General features: G+C 38.1%; 1 protein-coding gene across 1 annotated transcript in view; it reads right to left on the reverse strand.

The window, feature by feature from the left end:
• The window catches only part of LOC104618129 (zinc finger SWIM domain-containing protein 6-like), a gene marked incomplete at its 3' end in the record, with an annotated part of 54192 nt that overhangs the window by 26129 nt on the left and 5663 nt on the right, over positions 1–22400 (reverse strand). Inside the window, 3 exon segments of the mRNA XM_010283651.1 lie at positions 11952–12102; positions 12633–12781; positions 22273–22400. The exon segment at positions 22273–22400 is cut by the window's right edge and continues 5 nt beyond it. Coding sequence (XP_010281953.1) covers positions 11952–12102; positions 12633–12781; positions 22273–22400 — 428 coding nt within the window.

The raw sequence follows: 22400 nt of genomic DNA on the forward strand, positions 1-22400 counted from the left end.
AAGAGCCTCAGGCTCAGCTCCTGCAGTGCCACGAAGGCTACCATCTGGGAGAAAGATGCATAACGCAAATGACCCCACACTCTTCACCCTATTTGGGTTTCTAGGATTTTTGGTTGGGGTTTTTTTGTGTGCCATTCCCCCCCACCACCTCCCCAGCCTGTGCATGTTTGCCTGTATTCATTCTTCTTACTCCTCCAGCTCCCTAAGCGCCTTCCCCCTCCCCTGACATCTGCTCCATTCTGGCTCTTTCCATTCACTGGTTCCTGTCCTCCTCCCAGCACTGAAAAGTCTGAGTAAAGTGTTCACTTGTGTCCAGATTTTTACCACATGCCAACTGTAAGGAGCCTGGAGGATATTCTTCCTATTTCACTCCCACGCTGCTCAGGAGAAGCGCCCCTGAGCTGGCCCTTACATGTCACCACCAACTTGAAGGCTTACATTGCCCTCAAACAGGAGATGCTCTATTTTCTGCCCAATGGCTCCCATATGGGGAAACTGCTGATCACACTTACCCCTCACTACAGATAAGGCTTATGAAAAATGAAGAACGGCTACTTATAATTTGTGGGGAAGCTATCTAAAGCCATTTCCAGGAACTTCAGCCTGGAAACTGCTGTTGGGAACAGTCTATACTCAAAAGAATTTTCCCAAAATGCATTCCTGGTCTTCTCAAGTTTACCTGTTTGACTAGATTTAGTGATGTCACCAATGACACCTGCAATGTGAACAAATGCCTCATTAAGTGGGACCCCCCGCCCCCCCCTCCAAGACCACAAAAGAGAATGTGTTTGTGTTTACTGTTTTTCTCTCTAACAGTGCACTCTTTTCTTCCTGTCTCCCTTTCCCCAGCCATCAGGTATCTTTTCATACTGGTTCTCATCAGGCTGACATGTCTTCCCCCCAAACCACATGCTACTAAACCAAAAGTAAAGTTCTGATTTGGATCCCTTGACTGTGACCTATGACTTTCCAGCACAAAACTCTTCAGAGCACAGTGTCAAAATTATCACAATCCAATATACAAAAATTCTCCCCGCAGAAGATAACTGGAAAATAACATATGCTGTGACTGCATTTTGATATTAATTTCACAAGGGAATGAATATTAGAACTGTCATACTGCAGTGAGGGATTGCCTATTTTGATTCAACACTAATCCTCTTGACCTGGAAAAAGCCAGCTTTGCCAAAACAAGCCTTTGGTTTCAGACAGTCTTCCTTTTGAAAATGCATGGTTATCATTCATCTTTACCGTGCCTCACACCACAAAAAAAAAAAAGGTTACATCACTGCTTTACACAATGCGTGCCTGCCTTGTACATACAAGGGAACATCAGTACTTTTGTGTTTCTCAGCAGACATCCACACCTTTGAATTCATGGTGGAGAAAGGGATAGCATGCCTTTACTTGATTAGGATTTAAATATGCAAATCAAAAAACATTAAGAAGTACTCAGTCTCTGTAAAAGTAGATGTTGTAATACTTACACATTCTACGTTTTCATAAATCCCATTATGTCTTGCCCCAGAATATACTCTCGCACCAGTAAATGGGAAGGTGGTGATGGGAACAGTTTTAGTGGGGGGCTAGGACACAGACCGTTGACTGAAGATTCAGCAAACAATCGTTTGTCTCTGATTAGTCTTCCCAAGAAATCTGCTTTTCCTAGAAATATTATGCTACCTTGTCAGGGCTGCTGTGTAGCTAAGCTTGGGTCAGCATTTCCTCATTTACAAAACCTGTGTAATCAATGGCTGAGACTTGGCCTTTGCTTTGGAATTTTACATTTAATATACTTAAGATCGATCCATTCATTTGCAAAATTAAAGTATGCAAGAAACAGACGCATATCTACTGTGACATTTCTTTGGCCTTCCCATTAATGCGTATCTCTTTCTTAAAAAATAAAAACCCATAAGCTCTCTTAATAGCATTTGATGATTTCAAAGAAGACTGAGCCAGGTAATCAGGATCATTCCCTTTGTGCAACACACAAATCAGCTTCAGCACTTGCTGCACACTTGCCACTGTGCCCCATTTGAGGCTAAACAGTTCTATTACAAAAGCATAATTTTCCACCATTGGAAAAGCCAGAATAGAAACAATAGTAGGAGACAGAACCTATGACCTCTTTAAAGTAGAAGTGTCAGCAAAGGATTTTAAAGTGGTTTACATCTGGTTTTTAAACACATACACAGTTTCACCTGGACAGCCACTTGGAAACCTCAAAGAAGGTAGTGTATGGTATTTATTGCTTCTCAACGAGAAGGACAAGTATCTTGTCCTGAACACCAAGAATGACTGGGAAAGCCTCCCTCCTCTAGGCATGGAGAGATCTCCATTAGAACAAAGCATCATCAGAAGTCCCACTGGAGAATGCTCCAATAAAAGAGTTGCCTTTATGGAACAGTGAAAATAGGCAAAGCACTTCAGTGCTGTTCTCTCCTCAGTAAGAACCCCAAGGAAAAGCACATTCAGCATTCAGCTGGATCCAAGTTGCAATTTTATTCATAAAAATTCCTTAATGCATTCTGGTTTCTCTGTGCAGCCTTCAGAAAAAAAGACTTTCTATGGGTGCTGTGTTTCTTGCAGAACAGAATGTTTCATTTTGCTCTAATTCATTCTTTTACTGAATTAAACTTTGATATATTGGTCTTGACAAGTGTTTCATGCTGATTGTATTGTGTATGATAGTATAATCACTCCCCATGCATTTCACACTATCTGGCTGATTAATGCAATAGATTACCTGCAGCACTGAGAGCAAGAGGGAGTCATTGCCCTTCTGCACACTAAACTCTAAATGTGCATTATAGGAAGTGGAGGTATAACCCATAGACAAAAAAAGATGCTTAATTCCTTGAATTTCCCTTCCTCTCTTGCTGCATACTGCTGCTCCAAGGGTATAAAGGTGTACATGTATTTGACTGAAAGGAAATGGGTATTTCCATACTGAGATTCTGTTGTAAGCCATCCAACTACATGCTCTGATCTCGTGTCAAGTAACAAAAAACTCCTGCTCTTGTCTTCCTACGTTTTTGACTTTTAGTACAATGGCAAAAGGTACTAACCAAGCACTTGTGTCATTTTGCATGAGCCTGTTGTTCTGGGTTACACCTATTTGAGTTTGTTTTAAAGACGGCTGCATCTTTGCAGACACTGCCATTTGACCAAAGGGTTTCATGTAAGAAATTTGCTTGAAATGTGCCATTTGCAGTAGCACAGCCTAAGACTACAATTTCCTCAAGAGAGCACTTAGGTCTGTCACATGTCTATTAGATGACCCTCTATGCACCTATAGTACTCTATAACCTAACTACTGCAGCAAGCCATGGGCTGCTAGTCTACAAAGGCAGAGGAAAATAAAAAGCATGTGCAAATCAAATCTCACTGATTAACTTCCCCAATATTCACAAAACTATTCATTCTTTTGTTCACAAACAACCAATTGAAGGTAAAAGCATTGCTAATACTAGCACAAATAGTACAAAAATACTCCTTTATGAATATCTTAATATGATTTTTCAAAATTTTTAAGTAGTTGCCAGTATTTACTTCTAGGTGGTGAATGAAGTGTGCTCCTGCCCCAAAATAGAGATCAGATTTCATCAAATATTTTAATTGGTAATACACTCTCAGCAGTCACAGTCTACTTTCACAGACTTTGACAATTTCCAGGAGACAAGTTAATGTGACTAGTAACTACAAATACACCAACCTACCTCTACTTAAATTTATCCTTGAGATGGGTGAATTCCTCTCAGTTAATTATTTTAGGAAGATGCAAAACTGGAAAGTGTGAGAAGTTCATCAAACAAGTTATTCATAAAAGGGATGAAAATACCTGTCATTTAAAAAAAAAGTGGAGCAAGTGCAAACACTCCCTTGCATAGTGGGAAGTTCAGAAAAAAGCATGATTGCGACAGCTATGCTCACAGAATGTAAATAACCCACTGTAACTGGCCAGAAGAACACATTCGGATTGTCTAGTCTGAATTCCTTCCTACTCTAAAATTTCCTGAGTGACTTTTGTCTTCCAGTCCAAAAGTGATTGCTGAGTTTTTACAAAAACAGTATACTTCAATTAAGATATCTAATACAAGAATCTAGCACAGCTCTTGGTTTACCTGACCTACTGCCTGGCTACCGAAACTCAAAATTCTAAGCTTATTTCTAGTTTTCTAGTTAAATTTGTCTGGCTCCAATTACAATTTTCAGCTACCTTTTGTTTGCTTGGCAGAAGTGTATTACCTATCATTTTTTTAGTCTACGTAGGTGTCTTAACTTATGAAGGATTTCTTTGTCTTGCTTTGACAGACCTGAGTAGACTGAGATGCTTGACCCTCTCATTTTAAATTACTTTCCCAATTTTTCAATTATTTTTCCAGTATCCATTCAAGTCAGAAAACTGGAAAATGCCACAAGGCTAGATTTCTGGACCACAATAAAACTCAGAAATCAGTGAACATTCAATAATTCCTCTCGATAAATCTATTACTTCTCTCTATTTTTGATACTTACTAGAAGTGGTACTGGAAAATTACATGGCAGCTCAATGTTACTGAAGTATTAAAAATAAAGAGTGAGAGGAAGGAAAAACAAATAACACTAACCACCAGCTTGGGCTCATAGTAAAATTCTGCCCTTAATCTTTGCAATCACAATTCCACAGTTAGAGTGGCAATGAGTTTTGTACCTGATCCAGTACAGAACAATTTAAGACAGTTATAAGTAAATAAGTTCAACAGCTTTGGAATAAAAACTTCAAAAACTGTTTTAATGTGGGTACTTCAAGCAATTTGGTTCCTGCTGTAAAAGTACCTTCCATCCAATTGAACTCAATGGAAACCAAACTTTCTGTATGGCATTACAGATAAGCCCCTCAAGCTATGCTTATAGACTAAAGTTAATTACTTTCACCATTGTTCCTCAAATCTGCTAAGTGCCACAGGAAAGAATACCCTCTTTGAAAATGGCTCCCACTTACTGTCATACTCTGGTCTTATATACCCTCATTTCAAATACCATTACAGCACATGCCAATAATGAAGGAGGAAGGAAATCATCCTCAGGGAAGATGGACAGAACCCAGCTTCACAGAACTGCAGCCTGGATTCATTCACTGGGGAAATGAAGGTGACAGCAATAACCAAGACACTCCAGAGCCACGACAGCAATTTCTTTAAGTTGTCCTCCATAAATCAGGCCTTAGAGCAGCAAAGTTAGCTTCACAAGTTAGCTTGTGATGCTAACTCAGAAGTACAGTTAATTTAGTGCCTCCACTAGCACAAATCATTCAAATACACTGACGCATATTGACAGCTTATTCTGTGAAAGCAGATGTAACCTTAAGTGCATGAACTGAAGGCACACATGTTTTATAACTGTATGGCAACAACACAATGGCAGCTCAGAGTAAACAAAAGTAAGAGAAGGATTATCAGTTAAGCAAAGACAGCCTACTGGGTATAATACAGTTAAAGACACAACTATGTGTAAGATATCACTCTGCCTAAAAGTCCCACGATGAAAGACCAAGGGAAATGGTGCGAAGCATGGTGCATTCCACCTCTTTTGAAACATAGGTATTCCTATAACTTTCACTTCAAGGCCAGAAATGTACTATGTGCAACTGATTAATCTAAACTTAGAAAATAAGATTAACTTCAAATTTCTACAGGTGCAGGGCACTGGTACTCACCTTAGTTTTAAGGCAGAATAGTTAGTTTTAAAACTGTAAAATTAGTTTTAATGCAATTAGAACTCGGGATACTCAAAGAAATCATAAAAATATGAATATAAGCTTGGCACTCAAATTTGAAACTTAGAGCCTTGCTGTACCATTTTTGAAATACCACAAAATATGAGGAAAAGTGAATGTTTCTAGTGCATAGCTGATCCTAAAAAGGTATTACATGAAGTATGCAGCTCCAGAAAAAATGGTAATGGAGCACAACAACTGTAATGAATGCTTAGCTTTAGTGATTCTTTTTCATGGCAGCAGTGGAGTAGTCATCAAATCTGGTAGCAGGAAGGAATTTCTCTAGGGGCATACTGGCAACAAACCTAGCTGCTTTTGTCCTTTTTTCCCCTCCACTTAAATACTAAGCAGAGATAATCTGTTTAGAACAACTGGCATGTCCCATTCATACAAGTTTGTCTCTAATTGCAAAGGGAAGGAATGCCTGAGATAGAAATATAGATTGAGAATAGCTTCATTGAGTTAAGGTTAAAAGAATCTAACCAGGTATTTTCTAGAGATGAATATAAACTTTTATCAGAAAAATTCAGAGTGATTTCCAAATGAAAAAAAGCATTATTTAACACTCAATCATTAGTTTGCTCATGGAAAAATGGTAATTAAATCTCTCTTAATTAATCTACAATGATTCCTTGCCTAAACTCAACATTTAGAATTAAGTTTTAGATGAGGAGCAAAGTGTTACTACTAAAAATTTAGGCATAATCCTTCAGGAAATATATTGTACTATTTCTCTACATGACATGAACATGTAAAATGGTATTTTAGTTTTAAATTTCAATAAAAAAACATATAATCTAATGCAGAAAGTGGCCAAAATATCAGCAAATGTGAACTCAAGGTAGACCGTAAGGCATTCCAACATTCAAAAAGCAGCCCACAACAGGGCTACATGCCAGTGAAAAACTACTAAAACTACTAGAGCTACTAAGGCAAAGACATGTTACTCCGCTCAGGCAATACCTTTATGACAACAACCCATTTAGTATGCATAACAGAAAAGACTCTAAGGATGTCACCCAGGAAAGCTTTATCCCATGAACGAAGCTCATGGCAATATCATGAGAGGTTCCTACACTTTAAGACTTTAGACACCAACAAGTGGTTCATGTAGACAGCAGAAGCTCATGCATTAAGATGTGGAGACTACCCAGCTGAAGTACAGAACACCTTTTAAGTTATCCTCAACATCATAAAATGAGAGGACCAATTGAGACCAGGATCAGCATGATGTAAACCCAAAAGACATTCGCCAATTTTATCCACTTCCATGCCTTCCAAGTATTCTTTGGACACACCTTCTTCCCAACAACCCAGTGGTCATATTTTTGTTCCAGAAGAAACTAATCCTTGACTTTAAAAAAAACAGCTCTTCTCCCCCTTAAACAGTTCCTAAATATCAAAATGGAGGGAGTCTACCAGAAATGTTTGTTTTGAAACATGCAAATTATGTGAAGTTTCTTCACCACGAAGGCAAGCATGAGGATATAAAGACACTGAAAACAGTAGTTCACCAAAAAACATCTGATCCTGTAATCTACATGTTGACAAGCTGTTGGGCTCCATCATGCCACCAAGCAGAAGATACTTGTCTTAGATTCTTCTACTTGACTGCTTTCATCAGATTAAGCATCTGGGATTTAATTTAACAGTTTCAGCTTTATTAAGCTGTCACAAGAGCAGGCCCGCTTTGATAACAGTAGCTGCTCCAATTATGGCTTGGTTTAGGGTTGACAAGTATAATGATTCATTCGTGGCACATGAGAAGCAATAAAAGGTTGTTTTGCATTACAGCTTTAAAAAATGTGGGCACTTTTTTCATTTAATTTGTCACTTAGCTTTTGCTAAGAGGACATTTAAATTGCAGTAAAAGGCAAATGGGGCTTTTAGTTTAAATGTAATCCCCATATTTAAATGATCTGTAATGGTGCAGTGTTCGAGTGGGAACACTATTGTTTCACAGTGGGCCCTGATGGTGACATGTGACATTTGTATTCAGGTCCTGTATTATCCATGTGGCTAAAGGGCTTCCAATTTCATTTCACAGCCAGAAGCCTGCAGAAAACACCAATTAACTTGCAGATCCCATTTGCTGACAAAACTCAGCCTCTTCCCTATGTCTGGCATCTGGCAGTGCTCAACATTTAATTCCAAAGCAGAGCCTCGCAGCCATCATGATCACTGGGCTGGGGTACAAAGTCAAATCTGCCCCTTTTTTTAAGGAAATCTTTTCACTTTTGTAGAGAACAAGCAAATTGTACTTAATTTTTCATGGATGAATTTTAACAAATTACTGCTGTAGTAAGATTGCATGGTCCATTTTTTCCCTCTCAGACTACAAAGAGGGTTAACTGACCTTTTCTTCAAAACAGAGATCTCAGCTCAACAGGCATCAGCAGATATTTACTGTGCATTTCCACAGCCCCCCATTTTACCAATGCAATTTAATTAAAAAAGCAAACCAAGGGGCTTCAGATAATTAATGATTCTGAACTCTTCAACCATAGTCACCAAGAGTTAAATACTTAAAGATCAGCATGTGAAATTTACCTACTGAGACACCATTTAAACAGCAACAACATGAAGAATTCCAACTCTGCTCTAAACTCTAGAAAGCACATTCATGTATTACTGTGGCAAGTTGGAAGTGTTCACCAGTGCATCACTGAAGTTACATCTAAATTCTTCTAGTATGAGAAGTATATGAGCAAGCCTTATAGCTTTGACCTGTAATCTTGATCTTTCCAACACTACACCTTTGGAGTTCCATAAGTAGCAGTTAGCTCAACATATTCTTTGATGTACAACAGGGGAATGTGCTGAGCATAATTATTATATTCTTCCTCCTTATCTAAAGGCTTTAAAAAAACAACTAGCTAGTTATGCATAAGGCTTTTTTGTTAACTTGAGGCTTCTGAATCGTAAATTGCTTATGGAATTAGGACTTTGTATTAGAAAATCGCCAGGTTCATACTGCGATGTGAAGTATTTCTGGGTTTGGATTTTTGGGAGGTTTTGTTATTGTTTTTAAATCAGCACCTTTAAACATTCAAACCCAATCTGACTTCTACAGAAGTCAACAATTTACCACAAACTTCAGCAGGAACTCTGATCAGAGCCCAGTATGTCCTTCCAGTACCTTTGCTAATGCTCAACGCCAGGCAGGAAGCATCAGCTAAATTCTAATGAAAGGCTCAAGTGACCCAGTCAAGGAGCAAAGCTGAAGTTACGTAAGTATGCTTAAAAACCTATGCCAAGATGGAGCTGACAGAGTGGCCATATGCCTAGCAGTTGGCAGACAGCATACCAGGACAAGCAAGCAAGCCTTTATTAAGCAGAGTCTATATTTACATACTTTTAAATGTCCTAAAAATCTCCGTAACTACAATGACAAATTGCTACCTGTGAAATTAACAGAAGTTTAATCTCTGATCTCATTTAAGACATAAATGTATGCCACTCCCAGATTACTCTGAACAAGATAATTCAAAAAGTTAAGTATACAAAGGCCTGTCTCACTCCCTTTATTGATATTTTAGTTCTCTGACATCCTAGAAGATGACAAGAGAGGAATTCAACATTATTTTAGAACATAATGATAACATCACCCCCTTAAACCCAGTGTCTGACAGATCATGTTGCCAGGGCCACTCTGCTCTTCCTTCTGCAGCTTGCTGTTGTAACTCTGGTCACACCTAAAATCTCCTTCAACTTTTGCATGTTCACATTTTGTTTTAAAGATGCACATTTCACCTGGAAAAAGGGATGTTGTTTAATTTTGAGTGAAAAATCCTAGCAAAAACATGACAGCAGCTTGTAACTTTCACACAAGATAGGAGTCAAGCTAGAGAGATTCATCCATTTAACAGCAATTTTGAGGTAACTTGCCCAAGCACCGGTGGAAGGAATTCTACTGGTGTGGGGAAGAAATGGGACAGTTTAGCAAAATAAACACAAGCTGGAGGGGAAGAAGCAATTTAAGTTCTGCCCGTAGCCTACTGCACACCTGAACTCCTTGAAATGTATTTGCAATTGAAACCACAGTACACGATCAACATATTTTGATATTGTTAGAGGCAGCAGAGGACTGAAACAACAGGGTTTGCCTCAGATTGCAAATACAGCAGCTGAGGTAGCGGTGAGGCTGGAGGTTGCACCACAGCTTTTTGGGAGTGACATTTACAATTTTGATTAAATGGAGGTAAGCCAATCAATTCAATTAATCTAAAATATTACTTATTCAATGCTGCAGGCAGAGAGATTCCACTTCCTCTACCTTCAGACAGGTGCTGTCAAGAAAATGACATTAATATGAAACTGATGAAACAAGAAGAGGAGCCATTAAGAAAATATAACCAAACCTTTTATGTTTATTGGCAGCATGTGGTATGACTGCTACAGGGAACAGATGGAGAACACATTTCTGACTCTCCCACCACCTACCAGCTCAACCCACATAAGCAATGAAGCATGAGACCCTCCAGTTTTCAGTATGGTGGGATACAATTTCGCTGTGAACATGCCCAGCTAAGCATGTGCCCCGCTTGGCAAAAATTGTTATTCCCCAAAAAGCCAAGGCATCATAAAAATTACATACTAAAAGGATTACAGCTGAAGACAAGTAGTTATACCTACACTCTCTGACAGAGCTTGCCTGCTCTGACATTAAGGCTTTCCACCACAGAGGTCTGTAATCTCAGCTAGATAGCTAGTGCTAATGCTTCATTTAGACTGAATATAGTTTACGCCAAGCAGGTTAAATCCAGTCTTTGCCCCACCAGTCAACATGCAATCAATCATGGTCGTCTTTAACGTTTTAACAGTGGAAAACTTAAGTTTTGCATTTGACACTTCCTTTCTAAATGAAGCATATGAAGCATGTTATTCTTGCTTGGATTTAATGTCATTTCACATGATTTTTGATTTAAAATCTATCAAGAGTATTATTGACTTTGGTTCTCTTCTCTGTAGTGTTTACATGCTATCCCATTGGGGATCATCTGTAAGGTTTTTTGTTTGATTTTTTGTTATTTATTTATACGTTCCATGCCACATAAGTCAGGCACAGCAATATTGACCAGAACACATCTCAAGACTGACACCTTTAAGTCTAGACTTGAAGTGTCTTTCCAGATTGAGTGAGAGCACAGGTAACTAACAACTCAGTTCCATGAACCACAAGACAATTCCATTTAGGTTGCATGTCTTCAGCTTGCTTTCAGAAAGCCTCCAAGACAGCATCCAAAACCTTACTAAGGATGATACATACATTAATCCCTTCACTCATACACTCAGTGAATTATCTTTTAGAGAAACAAATTAGATTTACCATAGTATTTTAAATAATTTATGTTGTCTTTTATTGCTTTTACCTTCTACACACCAACAGGTTAATAGTTTGTTCCAGTACCTTACACCTAGGAAAGCAATGCTTGTGGTTACTTAATATTCTTTTCAGTCACCTACCCACCTTTAAAATACTGGTGACATTTATGTTCAAGTTGTTTTGAGTTTCCCCTCCCTATGACAAATTCCTATAGATTTTGAGTAGTTCTGAAGCAGTAGTTCAAAACTGTATTAGCGAGTTTCTTGAATGCTTTAAAGCATTCCTCAGACCTTACCAGTTTAAATACTCCTTTCCCATTTCGGCCTGTGTTCCTCTCTCCATTGCACAACTAAGTCATGTATCTGGTCACAACGGACCTTTCCTGTAAAGCAAGGTTAATTGTCTTAGCCCTGTGTTATTTATCTCCTTTCCTGCTCAGTATTGGACTTCTATTTTTCTTTGTTGCTCTCTTCTCCTACTCTTAATGAATCTTCTCTTTTTCCTTCTATTTCTTTCTAGTTATGAATTGATTTTTTCCTTAACCTTTCCAGTTTAGCACTAGTGGCTTATATACTTACCCTCAGTTGTGTACCACTTTTTGCTTGTTTCTTTTAGATGCTCAGGTACTTATAACCTGTTGCAGTTGTACTTGTTTCATACCCTGCTTCCTCTCCTCCAACTGCAATTATCTCATGCTGTAGATCAGAAATTCAATTTCATCTAACCTTAACTGAATAAGCAATACTGCAGAAAACACTAACCTGCTTTACTTAGTACCACAATAAAGTTTCTCTCCACCCCAATGTAATTGTTTCTTCATTATACATATGAACACCTAAATGATTTTGAAGTCTGTGCATTTACCCAGTTCATCCCAGAGCTGCCTATATTTGTCAGTCATTGCAGTTCCTTGTTGTCTCCAAAGCGCCAGACGAGGGTCAGCCATGAACTGTTCTGTTATCAATGTCAACATGCGAGCTCCATTTGAATCCCTCATCTTTAGCATCTCTCGCACCTAGGAAACGAGTCTTTTAATACAAACATGACAAAAAAAAGAAATCACAGTACAGACAATATTCTGCAGTGTTAAATATTCTACCTCCTACGTATGAAATGTAATTCATATATGTGATGTGAAATTTAAGTAGAAAAGAAAATAGTCTGGTTCCCAATTTTAACAATTTTTGGTTTCAATATCCCATTGCAATTCTTCAAAGACTCTTCTTCCATAAGTAATCCACAATTGCAATGTACTGCAGACTGCTGCGAGACTAATTTCTAGAGGTTCCTCCAACATTTTGGGGGTGGGAAGGAAGAGAACAGCAAAACTGCAGATGGCTGAAATGTCACTTCATATTGTTAAACTGATCTCATGACACATCAGATTGCAGGCCATTGCTATACAACTCATTATTAAGTTGCCAATATGTTCCCAAGGCTTTGCCTTGTTTTAGAACAACAAGACTTTGAGTAAGATTCGAACAAGTACAGACTGGCTTGGGGAATGGGGGTTAAAAAAGGGAAGGTTTAGAGTACTCAACACACCTTTGCAAAAAGCAAATTGAGCTGCTTCCCTGATCCATGGTATCCGCCCTGGGAAAGGAAGAGTTTAACCTGTTCTTGGACCTGCTCCTCATCCAAATGCCAGCAGTTTTCATCATCTATGCTAGCACCCGCTGTTGGGTCAGGAGCACCTGCAAACAGCAAGAAAAGAAATCATTATGTTCTATAGAAAGAAGAGAGATTCATGGGTCCAGGGTAGAGGACTACTGCAGAGGTTTTTGGATTTGTGTTTTGTCCCGTTTTGGATGTCTTGGCTTTAATCTAAACATTCTTTAAAACAGACTTAAACTTCTCCTCAGTAGTCTTAAATACTTAGAAATTACAGCCTATGAAAAGGTATTTAAATAAATAATATTTTATAGCAAAACATTAAAATCAAGGTGAGGTTTTTTTCTTCCCATCTCAGCAGCTATACTAGAATATTTTTACAAGGAAAATTCTTTTACAAGGAAAATTAGATTTTGCATAGTATTTCTACAACTGTGATGTTAAAACCACTCTCCCCAAAACACCTGTGTAATTCCTGTACCTTCAGCAATCTTGCTCAGGTTTAAGTGACTGCTAGTGAGCGCTGCTATTGATGAACATGAGGAAAATCATCACCTCGGTGCCTCTGAGCTGTGACGGCTCTGCAAAGCTAAACAAAGAGTAAAAAAAATCCCCAAACAATTCCAAAGTCTTAAAGCACTATAGGCATTTCCATCAGAAATAAGGGTTACAACTGTGTAAGACTGTGGTGCTTCCAAAGGACCATTTTTATACAGGCACTGTCATTGGCACAGAGCAACTCTACCTGAATTAGCCTAATGTGAACTGAAGTGACTAGATTTACATCAGGCAGTGCTTTGGCCACAGTCTGCTCTAACTCAAATTTTGCGGTTGAGATCAGTGATTTTCCACTGGTGGCCTCTAAAAAAGCTAACAAAATTAACTAAAACAAGTTCTTGCACCAGCTAGCAACATATATTTTTCTGAAGAAGGCTGCACCTACACTGCATTTTTTTTTTTAAAGTATTCAAACTGAAAAGGCTGAAAAGCACTTATCTAGACTGTCAGGGAAACAACTCAAGGTAGTGCATTATCCTATCAGTTGTAAGGTATTACCACACCAGTTGTAAGGTATTTTAAGCATGCCCAAGAATCAAGTTAACTTGACATACTGATTTTGGGCTTTTCACAACTGCATAATCTCTACCTCCATTAGGTTTTGAGAAGATGTTAGAAACTGAATCATGTTACACAACAACCTACCACTTTTAAATCAGTCCATGTTAATCTCTGTAGCCAAAAAAAAAGCAAACTGACAGGTAAGGAAAATTACATAGTCAGATTTATAAAAACCTGCTTTTTCAAAAGAAGTCCTGAGAACTATGAAAAGCAAAGATAGATACAAATCTTCAGCTGCACAGGAATTAAACATTGATTCTGTTGATTCAAGCCCTCATGTCACAATTGCAGCTCTGCCATGTAGGTGAAGCTTTTAAGTGTTCACAGGGTATGCTGGAATTTTTATTCAATGAAAATACAACCAGAAGATTTAAAGAGCCAGAGGAATGTCTTGTCTACTAGTTCCCAAGAGAAAAAAAAAAAAATCTTCCAGCTCAGCAACTTCCAGAACTGACTCTAATTTCAGAGCCTACAGCTGGGAACACTCCACCGCTGTAAATACACACATACACACACATATATATACAAAAATAAGAAATTGTGTCTTTGAAGATGTGAATGAACTCTCCTGCCTTCCACAGGAACCGTAACAGTGTCTCAGAAGACAGGAATCAAGCCCAAGACGGTACAAAAAACAACGAATGAAAAAACCTCCTCTTCTGTGAGTCCTTCCATCGTTAGTATGTTAGTTTTAAGGGGCTTTTAATTCAGTCAGCTACACGAAACACATACTGATCAGTCTTCAGTTGCATAGATCAAGATAAAAAGGAAATCAAGCCACACAAGAACAAGCAGTGCAGCTGTTGCAGACCCAGGTTGCCAGCATCACCTTGCAAATAGTTTAAATATTTCATTGCTCTAAAACACAGAGGAAAGACCTGTGAAAAAGAACTATATAAAAGCACCAATATACAAAATACACTTGTATTTATCTCTCACCTCAATGGAAATTTATTTTTAAATAATCTTGGTATGGCTACTTTTAAATTGAATTAATAATAGCCCAAGATTCCTCAGCTAAGCTTTCCTATTTAGGGAGAAAACAAAAATTCCTTCCATAACTGTTTACATTTTATCAAAAGCTCATCAGTCAGCTTGTGCTAGAAGGTTAAATTTCAACACAGCTACCACGGTTTCTTTAACAACAGGGTTCCTTTACAGTAACAAGGCCACTCACTGCCCCAGGCCAGCAGCACAGCCACCACCAAGGCCTCTTCTCCCAGCATGATCCCAAATATACCGTCCCCAAGGGCTTAGCATCACTATACTTACACCAGCATTATTTTCATGCCATAGGCTAGAAGACCATAAAAGCTGAAGACACAAAGCTGAGGGTCTGAGCTCTACGATGCTGTTCAGCACAATACTACAGATAGGTTTGACTTGGAGCAACTTTTCCTTACAAGGTCTTATATAGGCTGTACTTAATATGATCAAAATTTTTAATCAGGTTGTATAAAGAAGTTTCAGTATATATGCAACCGGCACCAGCTGTAATTGACTGATCTTTCAACACCACTGGCAGTCTTCAGCAGTAACAATGGACTAACAATGCATGGAGATGGTGTGTCTGATTAGGCATGAGTCCAAACCACCTTCCCACCACAGCAGGAGCCAGGCATCTTAGTGGTTCTGCTGGGGAAGCCTCAGCTTCCACTGCTCCCATCACTCTTGGGGTCGAGACAGGACCATCTCCATGTCTCACAACCAGGCACTTTTCAAGATCACTACATTTAACTTAGAGTCAGGTGAACACCGATTGATCTAGCCTGCTTCCTCTCCCACTTAAACACAGATCACTCTTGGGGAATGGACAGGATTTCTGCACTGCCACTTTTCTTCTGAAGACATGGGACCAGGCAAGGAGATAAGAAACTACATGAACAAGCAACAGGAGGGAACTGACTTAGGAGCTGCGAGATAAAGTCCTAGCAACAGCCAGCAGGAAGGCTCAGGCTCAACACCAGACAGAGCTGAAGGTTCAACCCAAAGGTGATGGCTTTGCTCAGGGTGCAGTGCAGCCCCAAATGGGCACTGCAAGGCTTTGGCAGATGGACAGCTGCGCTGCGGAGAGGAACATGGGCAGCCCTGAATTTGATCTCTGCAGTGCAGTTTGGTACCAAGACTGAATCACATTCCGCACTTGTAAACTGGGGATAAGTACTACTTACATGCTTTAGAGGGGTGTCATGAGGATAAATTGGTTTACATTTGAACTATGAAAGTGAAAAGCACTGTATAATTATACTAAATATTAAAACCTGTAATTAAACTGTGTCAGTTCATAGACACTAACATTAATCTCCCTCCCTCCAACCTCTGTCTTTTTTTAACTTCTGTCATGACTGGTCTTTGAAATATGTTTTACATCATGTATCTACAGTTAAATACAATAAATAAATTAATTATACTTGGTATATAGATACAGACATACTTACTCATGCTCTTTTACTAAAATTACTAAATTGCAATCTTAGCAATCAAAGCAGAAATATTGTGCAGAACTGTTTGTAACACTGAACACCCAAGTAAAATTTGAAAACAGGGTAATAGCCTTTTATATTTATGGTCATAGCAGGTAACAAGTTAAATATAATCAAGACTGAAGTTCTAAGAAGCAGAAGCATTTAAAAAAATAAGCACTTTGATCTTTTACACAGCACTTTTAAGAGCAACTGCTTTCAAAATGAGCAACCACATTCAAGAACTGATGTTGTATATGGAGAACTTGACCTTGAAAAGTAAGCAGAAGCAAAGCAAGAAGCACTGACTAAATCAGGATGAGGATTGCCTACATTGCAAACTACTCAGGTGCACATCAACAGTGAAATTTCGTTAAAACAACAGTAAGTAGTCTATAAGGCAAACTGCTTCCCTGATTCTTATTTCTGAAGTATCGCAAGAGTTGTTGTCTTCAAATGAAACCATGCCAAATTACTCACTCACAGACATACCAAAACTTTTTTGAACATAATTTTATAAAAATCTTAAGTATGCAAATGAACTGTAGATCAGTTAAATTTTATTAAATGTCATCCCACAGCATCACTAAGGAGAAGATAGGGAAAAATTATTACAAATAAAAAGCATGAATTGCTCAGTACTATGCAAAGATTGAATGGTCCCAGCTAGAAACCAATACTGCTGTACACTGATTCACAACAGAAGAGTAACTGATTTTATGAACTTAGTATGCTCAGCATTATTGTAGGCAACAATTACATAAAACCAAAGATCATAAAATTAATGATTCAAAAATGTTGTTATGCCTTTGATTCTCCAAATGATTCAAAGTTTAGACATAAGTCACTTCATCTTGTACTTAATTTCAGAACTCTTGGGTGGAATACAACACCTGTTCAGCAGCACATAGTGTGAAAGAAAAACAGCAACTGCTGTGAATGCTGTGAAGCAGCCAGTGCTAACAGAAAATATGAAGACAGGACAGGCTATGCTAAGTTGCTGAGGAAAGTTAACAAACCCCCAAAAAGTTTTTAACTTCCAAAAAATTCTTTCCCTTCCATCTGCACCTCCAGCAAAACACCCAAACTTACCTGCTGACAATATATAACCTCCCCTGCTAAAATCCAGGTCTCACAAACATTATATAGCATTATATAGAAATACAGCATCATATGGCAATAAGCTTATATAACAGTAAGTTTCAAAGTCTACTTGTGTGGCAGATAAAAGAACCTCCTTATCAGTACAGACTAAAATGCATTATATTATTTTTTTCCTCAAAACATGTCTCAAAACAAAATCTCACTCTTTATTTTCTATATAACAAGTTTTATTTTAATATTTAATGTATCCAAAGAAGTTTCCCAAAAATATGAATTACATACATTATTTTTTCATGTTATTTTGCAGCTATCAATCTTTCATTTTATTTTACACTGTACCACTCATTTACTTCTACTTGGGTTTCTGAAGTTTCTCTAGAAATCTGATTCACTAAACAATTCTCATACTAAGCATTGGAGCACTTCAGTTGCATCCTTCTTGAAAGAAAACTCACCTGCCATTTCCTACATTCTTCTTTTGCAACTAGTCTCTCAATTTTCCCAGTTTAAGCAGGGCCATACGAAAGATTCCATTATTTTTAAAATACTGTATCTTCTTTAACATTAAGTGTTCCTTTTTCTAGTAGATTGGCAATACATTGATTTCTGTAGTTCAGCCCTATCTTACCCTACAATTTTCCACTAAAATCCCCATCATCTCAGTTAAATACACTAAGTTCATATCAATGCATATTCACCTGTACCTCCGGATTGCCCTTTGGAACTTGCAATATACAGGAACAGCACTAGATACCCTAAATTTTCTTCTAAAGCAATTTTTTTGATAGATGTTTCCTTCTTGATGGCCTCCACTGGCACCTCTAATATGCGCTACAGATTAGTGTTTGCAGCGAACGTACCTAGATCTGCCTGGACAAACACAGAAACAACTACCCAGGTACCTCTGCTTCTGAGAAGACAAATGTACTTAAACCACCTTCTACCAGGTCCTCCCTCCTAAATTTCAGTTCTGCATGTGGTTTTGTACTGGCAAGTGACTTGTATCCTGAGTCAGAGAATCAAAGAACGGGAAGAAGTCTGGAGAAATCCATATAATTCTTCCAAGAACAGAGATTGCAACAGCAGCACTAGACACTTGGGAAAGAAACAGCACAGCTTAAGAGCTTAATTTAAAAACTCAATTGGCTTGTTAGGCTGTCCTTATACCAATAAAAGGCAGACCCTTTTCACTATGCACATAATAAAAAAATCAATGCTAATATGAGATTAATATGCAAACAGACCTCCCCCACTCACCCCCCACAGTTACTTTCCTATTTCCTCTCAAATTCTCAGGAAGATAGTTTGAATTTCCAACCAATTTAAGTTGAAGTTTCATACCTAAGAAAAGTCAGATCCAAGATGACAAACCTGCCTGATAATCCATCATCCTGATTGTTCTCTTCCTAGCCTTACACACCTGCCAGCTTCCTCTGCTACTGTGGTACAAAAATTAATAGGAAGGAAAAAAGCCTCAGCTAAGCAGGCTCCAAATCTACATCCAGCTTCCCGAGTCAGCAACCCCAAACTGAAACCCTGTGTGAAGCCAACAGTTACACAGCACAGATGTCAAGTTATCAGTATGAACACCTACAGTTGCCTTCAGTACAGAAGATTAGACCCCACAGATTGCCAGTTTTGAAATCAGGAACATGCACATCTGTAACAGTGTCACATGAGAAAATCAGAACACCACAAGTCTTCTCACATGTAAGAGGTGCTTTTGTGCTCTAAAAACATGCAAAACACTCTTGTAATGTTATCAGCACCAAGTGAAAATTAGCATGGCAAATACAGACAGGGATTGCAAATACATCATTCCCCTCTCCTGAAGAAGTTTGTGAATAGACAATTCTTGTGCTTCTAACAGCATTCCCTTATTTTTTACTGCAGTGATGCTCAGTGATGAAGAAAGGATATTGCACCATTTGTATCTGAGGAGCGCAAAAAGATCTGTCATTTCAAAACCCTTGTCATAAGTGTAAGTCCCTTCACTAGTTTCCCCAGTAACCTCCTTCACAAAGAAATTAGCCAAAGCAAGTCATCAAATGCTGCATAAGACAGAATTTTGAGCAAATGAACAATTATCCAATTCACCTTTCATGAAAGGGAAGTACTGCAGAGTTGTTCCGTCTCCCTAGCAGCTCATAAGCAAGTCAACAAGACCGCTGTGGTCAGAGCTCTTCAAAGTTCCAGATCATTCTTATGTATGAATAAATAGTATTCAATCGTTGATTTCTTTTGCCTATTGCTGGAAATAAATGAAAACTAGAACTAGTACAGCCACCATAAGATAAAAAAATTAAAATATTTGAAATTTTTTATAAAACAACCCTGAAATTAAAACACCTCTTGGTAAGATTGAGAAGAATTTCCTCATCTAACTCCAGATTCAGGACTTCCCTTTAATCAAAGCTGTTTCTGGCATTTCTGTGCCAGGTCTCCTCTTACTTTTGTAAGACAGTTTTTGTGAGTTTTTCCTCTTACTTACCTGTGCTTCAAGCAGGGTTCAGTATAATTCCTCTTCAAATACTAGTTTAGTGAGGTTAAACTGTTCAAAGCAAGACAAGTCTACAAAACAATTTTGTATTACAAACTGAACATCTGCAGCTCAGGAGATATGATGGAGTAAATGGTGATCTTATGCTCACCAGCCTATGCTATCAAAACCTCTAGAGATACTTTTCTGTTGGTTATTTTCCATAGATTTCTTTTGGTTAACTTATTATTTAGGGAATTTGATTAAAGATCAAAATCACAGAATTATAGTGTGAATCGCAGAAGAACATTTACTTGCAATGTTATCAGAGGAACTTTTTCCTTAAAAGAATCTTGTCATTTTTTAACATTGTAAACATATTAAAAAAAAAAATTAGACCATAGTTTTAAGGGAGTCTGAGGAGAAAAGCAGGAGACTATAGATCCTCTTTTGTAACCCAGCTTTCTTTGGTAATAGTAGTTTATTTTCTTATGCTGCCTGGATTTTCTACTTCAGTTTTTGGCATTTTATTAAGAAATACCAACAGTCAATAAAGACATACTACAATCTCATTTACTATGGAAACAGCAACATGTGTAAGAAGTCTTTTAGTTTTGTGGATAATTTTAAACTACTCAAATTCATTGTGAAATTTCATAATTGATCATCATCTTAGTTTTCCGTTTCCTATTCTATTTGCTATTTGGGCTGTGATATAGAACATCAAACGTACCTCTAAAAATACTTTAATTACTAATGAGTAATGAGATATTTTGACAATAAGAAAATAGCTGACAAAGCTACCATGCCTATAATTAGTATAATTACAGATTTAATGTTGATCAAGTTTAAGCACTCTGTACAACAGCTTGTCATTTCTCTTACATTAGCTATAGCACATATATAATACAGCCACAATAGCCATCATCTCTTCTTCCTTTCCCACCCTGCCTTCCCTTTTTCTAATCACTGTTGACTGAATCTTCTGTGCCACTCTCATACTCAACATAACTCCTCCTTCCCCTTAATTCTTTACGTTCAGGCCTCATATTACCAACTCTCATGCGGCACATGCCTTCAGTTTACAACATCCAAGCATCTTTGTCTATTGCTTAATGTCTTACATCTGCTTTAGCTTCCCTTTCTTTCCACCATCACCAGGCAGCTCTGTCAATTACCTTCTCATTATGCACCATAACAACCAGAGCAACTGCCTTGCCTCTGGACACATCCCCTTAGCAAAAAAGGCCAAAAAAGAGCACTGCTCCTGAAATTCACCTTCAGCATCACCTGCCTGGACCTGCCAGGGTCACTGCATCCTAAGGACAGGGGCTAGGCTGCAGATGAGTCCTGTTATTGGAAAGACTATCTTCTTTTGTTCTGCCTACATTGTATTTAACATGCATGCATTTTTCTTTCTTGAATACTAAGCAGCTTGGTTTTGTTTGCATTGCAAATTCCTTGGAATCATGGTCATTCCTCTTAAATATCTAACACACAAGAACTGCTCCTGCCAGTGAACAAACAACAAAAAAAGATATTTTAAGACATTTAGATAGCTTATTCTTCCCTTCTAAGGTGCCCTTATGTTTGCAGCTGTGGTCACCATAAAGGACATTTCTACCAGGTGACCTCACAGGAACACATTAACAGGGTCACCTCAAACCCACAATTACAATGAGCTTTCAGTTCAGTGAGCTTTCAGTTCAGCAGTGTCCATAGAAAAGCCACCTCAGAAGCCTCAAGTCACACCCAGCACCCTTTAACAAGCATAAGATGTTCAGTACAAGAAACAGAGACATTAAAACCATGTGCAGCAGAAAGCGCAGGAAAGATCAACACCTTTGCTGATGCTAGAGGCTGCTGTAGCACTAATGGGAAAAAAGGCCTTGAAATACAGGTTTTGTATTCCTCCTGACTTCGTACAGAAACCAAATCCCAAAGGACGATAACAGTATATTTAAATGAATGAAAAAACCAGTAACACCTTATTGCTTTTATAACAAAATTTTATAATCAAAATATCAGAAGATTAATTTAAAAAGAACAAAATAACAAAAAGATGCCACTGGTAAGTTGGTAAGATAGTTCCTTTAAGCAATGTGGCTACACAAAGAACACCACTACTCAGTTTTTCATAGCTGGAAAATACAAGCGTGAAGCAGACAAGGCCACCTATTAGTGCTGGACACATCAAGCTCATTGCTTATGAATTCTTTTCTCTGTTCCAAAAAGCACTGCTTTCTAAACACCTTAAAGCAAAGGTTCAGTAACAGAATCCTCTTTAGTAAATACCATGGAATCACAGAAAAATTCAGGTTGGAAGAGACCTCAGCAGGTCACACTCCTGTATGCCACAAAAAAGCTCAAAACCAAAGGGGGAATGAAGCAAAAGGAAGAACAAACTTACCGTGGACTTGATTGATTTCTGAATTCTGAGAAAGAATTTCATCTGCTAATTTTTGAGCAGTTGGCAAAACTTCTGTGTGGTGGACTGTGATCAAATACTGTACAAATTTTTGTAGTTGGTCTCTGTTC

Source organism: Phaethon lepturus, unplaced genomic scaffold (assembly GCF_000687285.1).
Source record: "Phaethon lepturus isolate BGI_N335 unplaced genomic scaffold, ASM68728v1 scaffold8883, whole genome shotgun sequence".
Classification (NCBI taxonomy): domain Eukaryota; kingdom Metazoa; phylum Chordata; class Aves; order Phaethontiformes; family Phaethontidae; genus Phaethon; species Phaethon lepturus.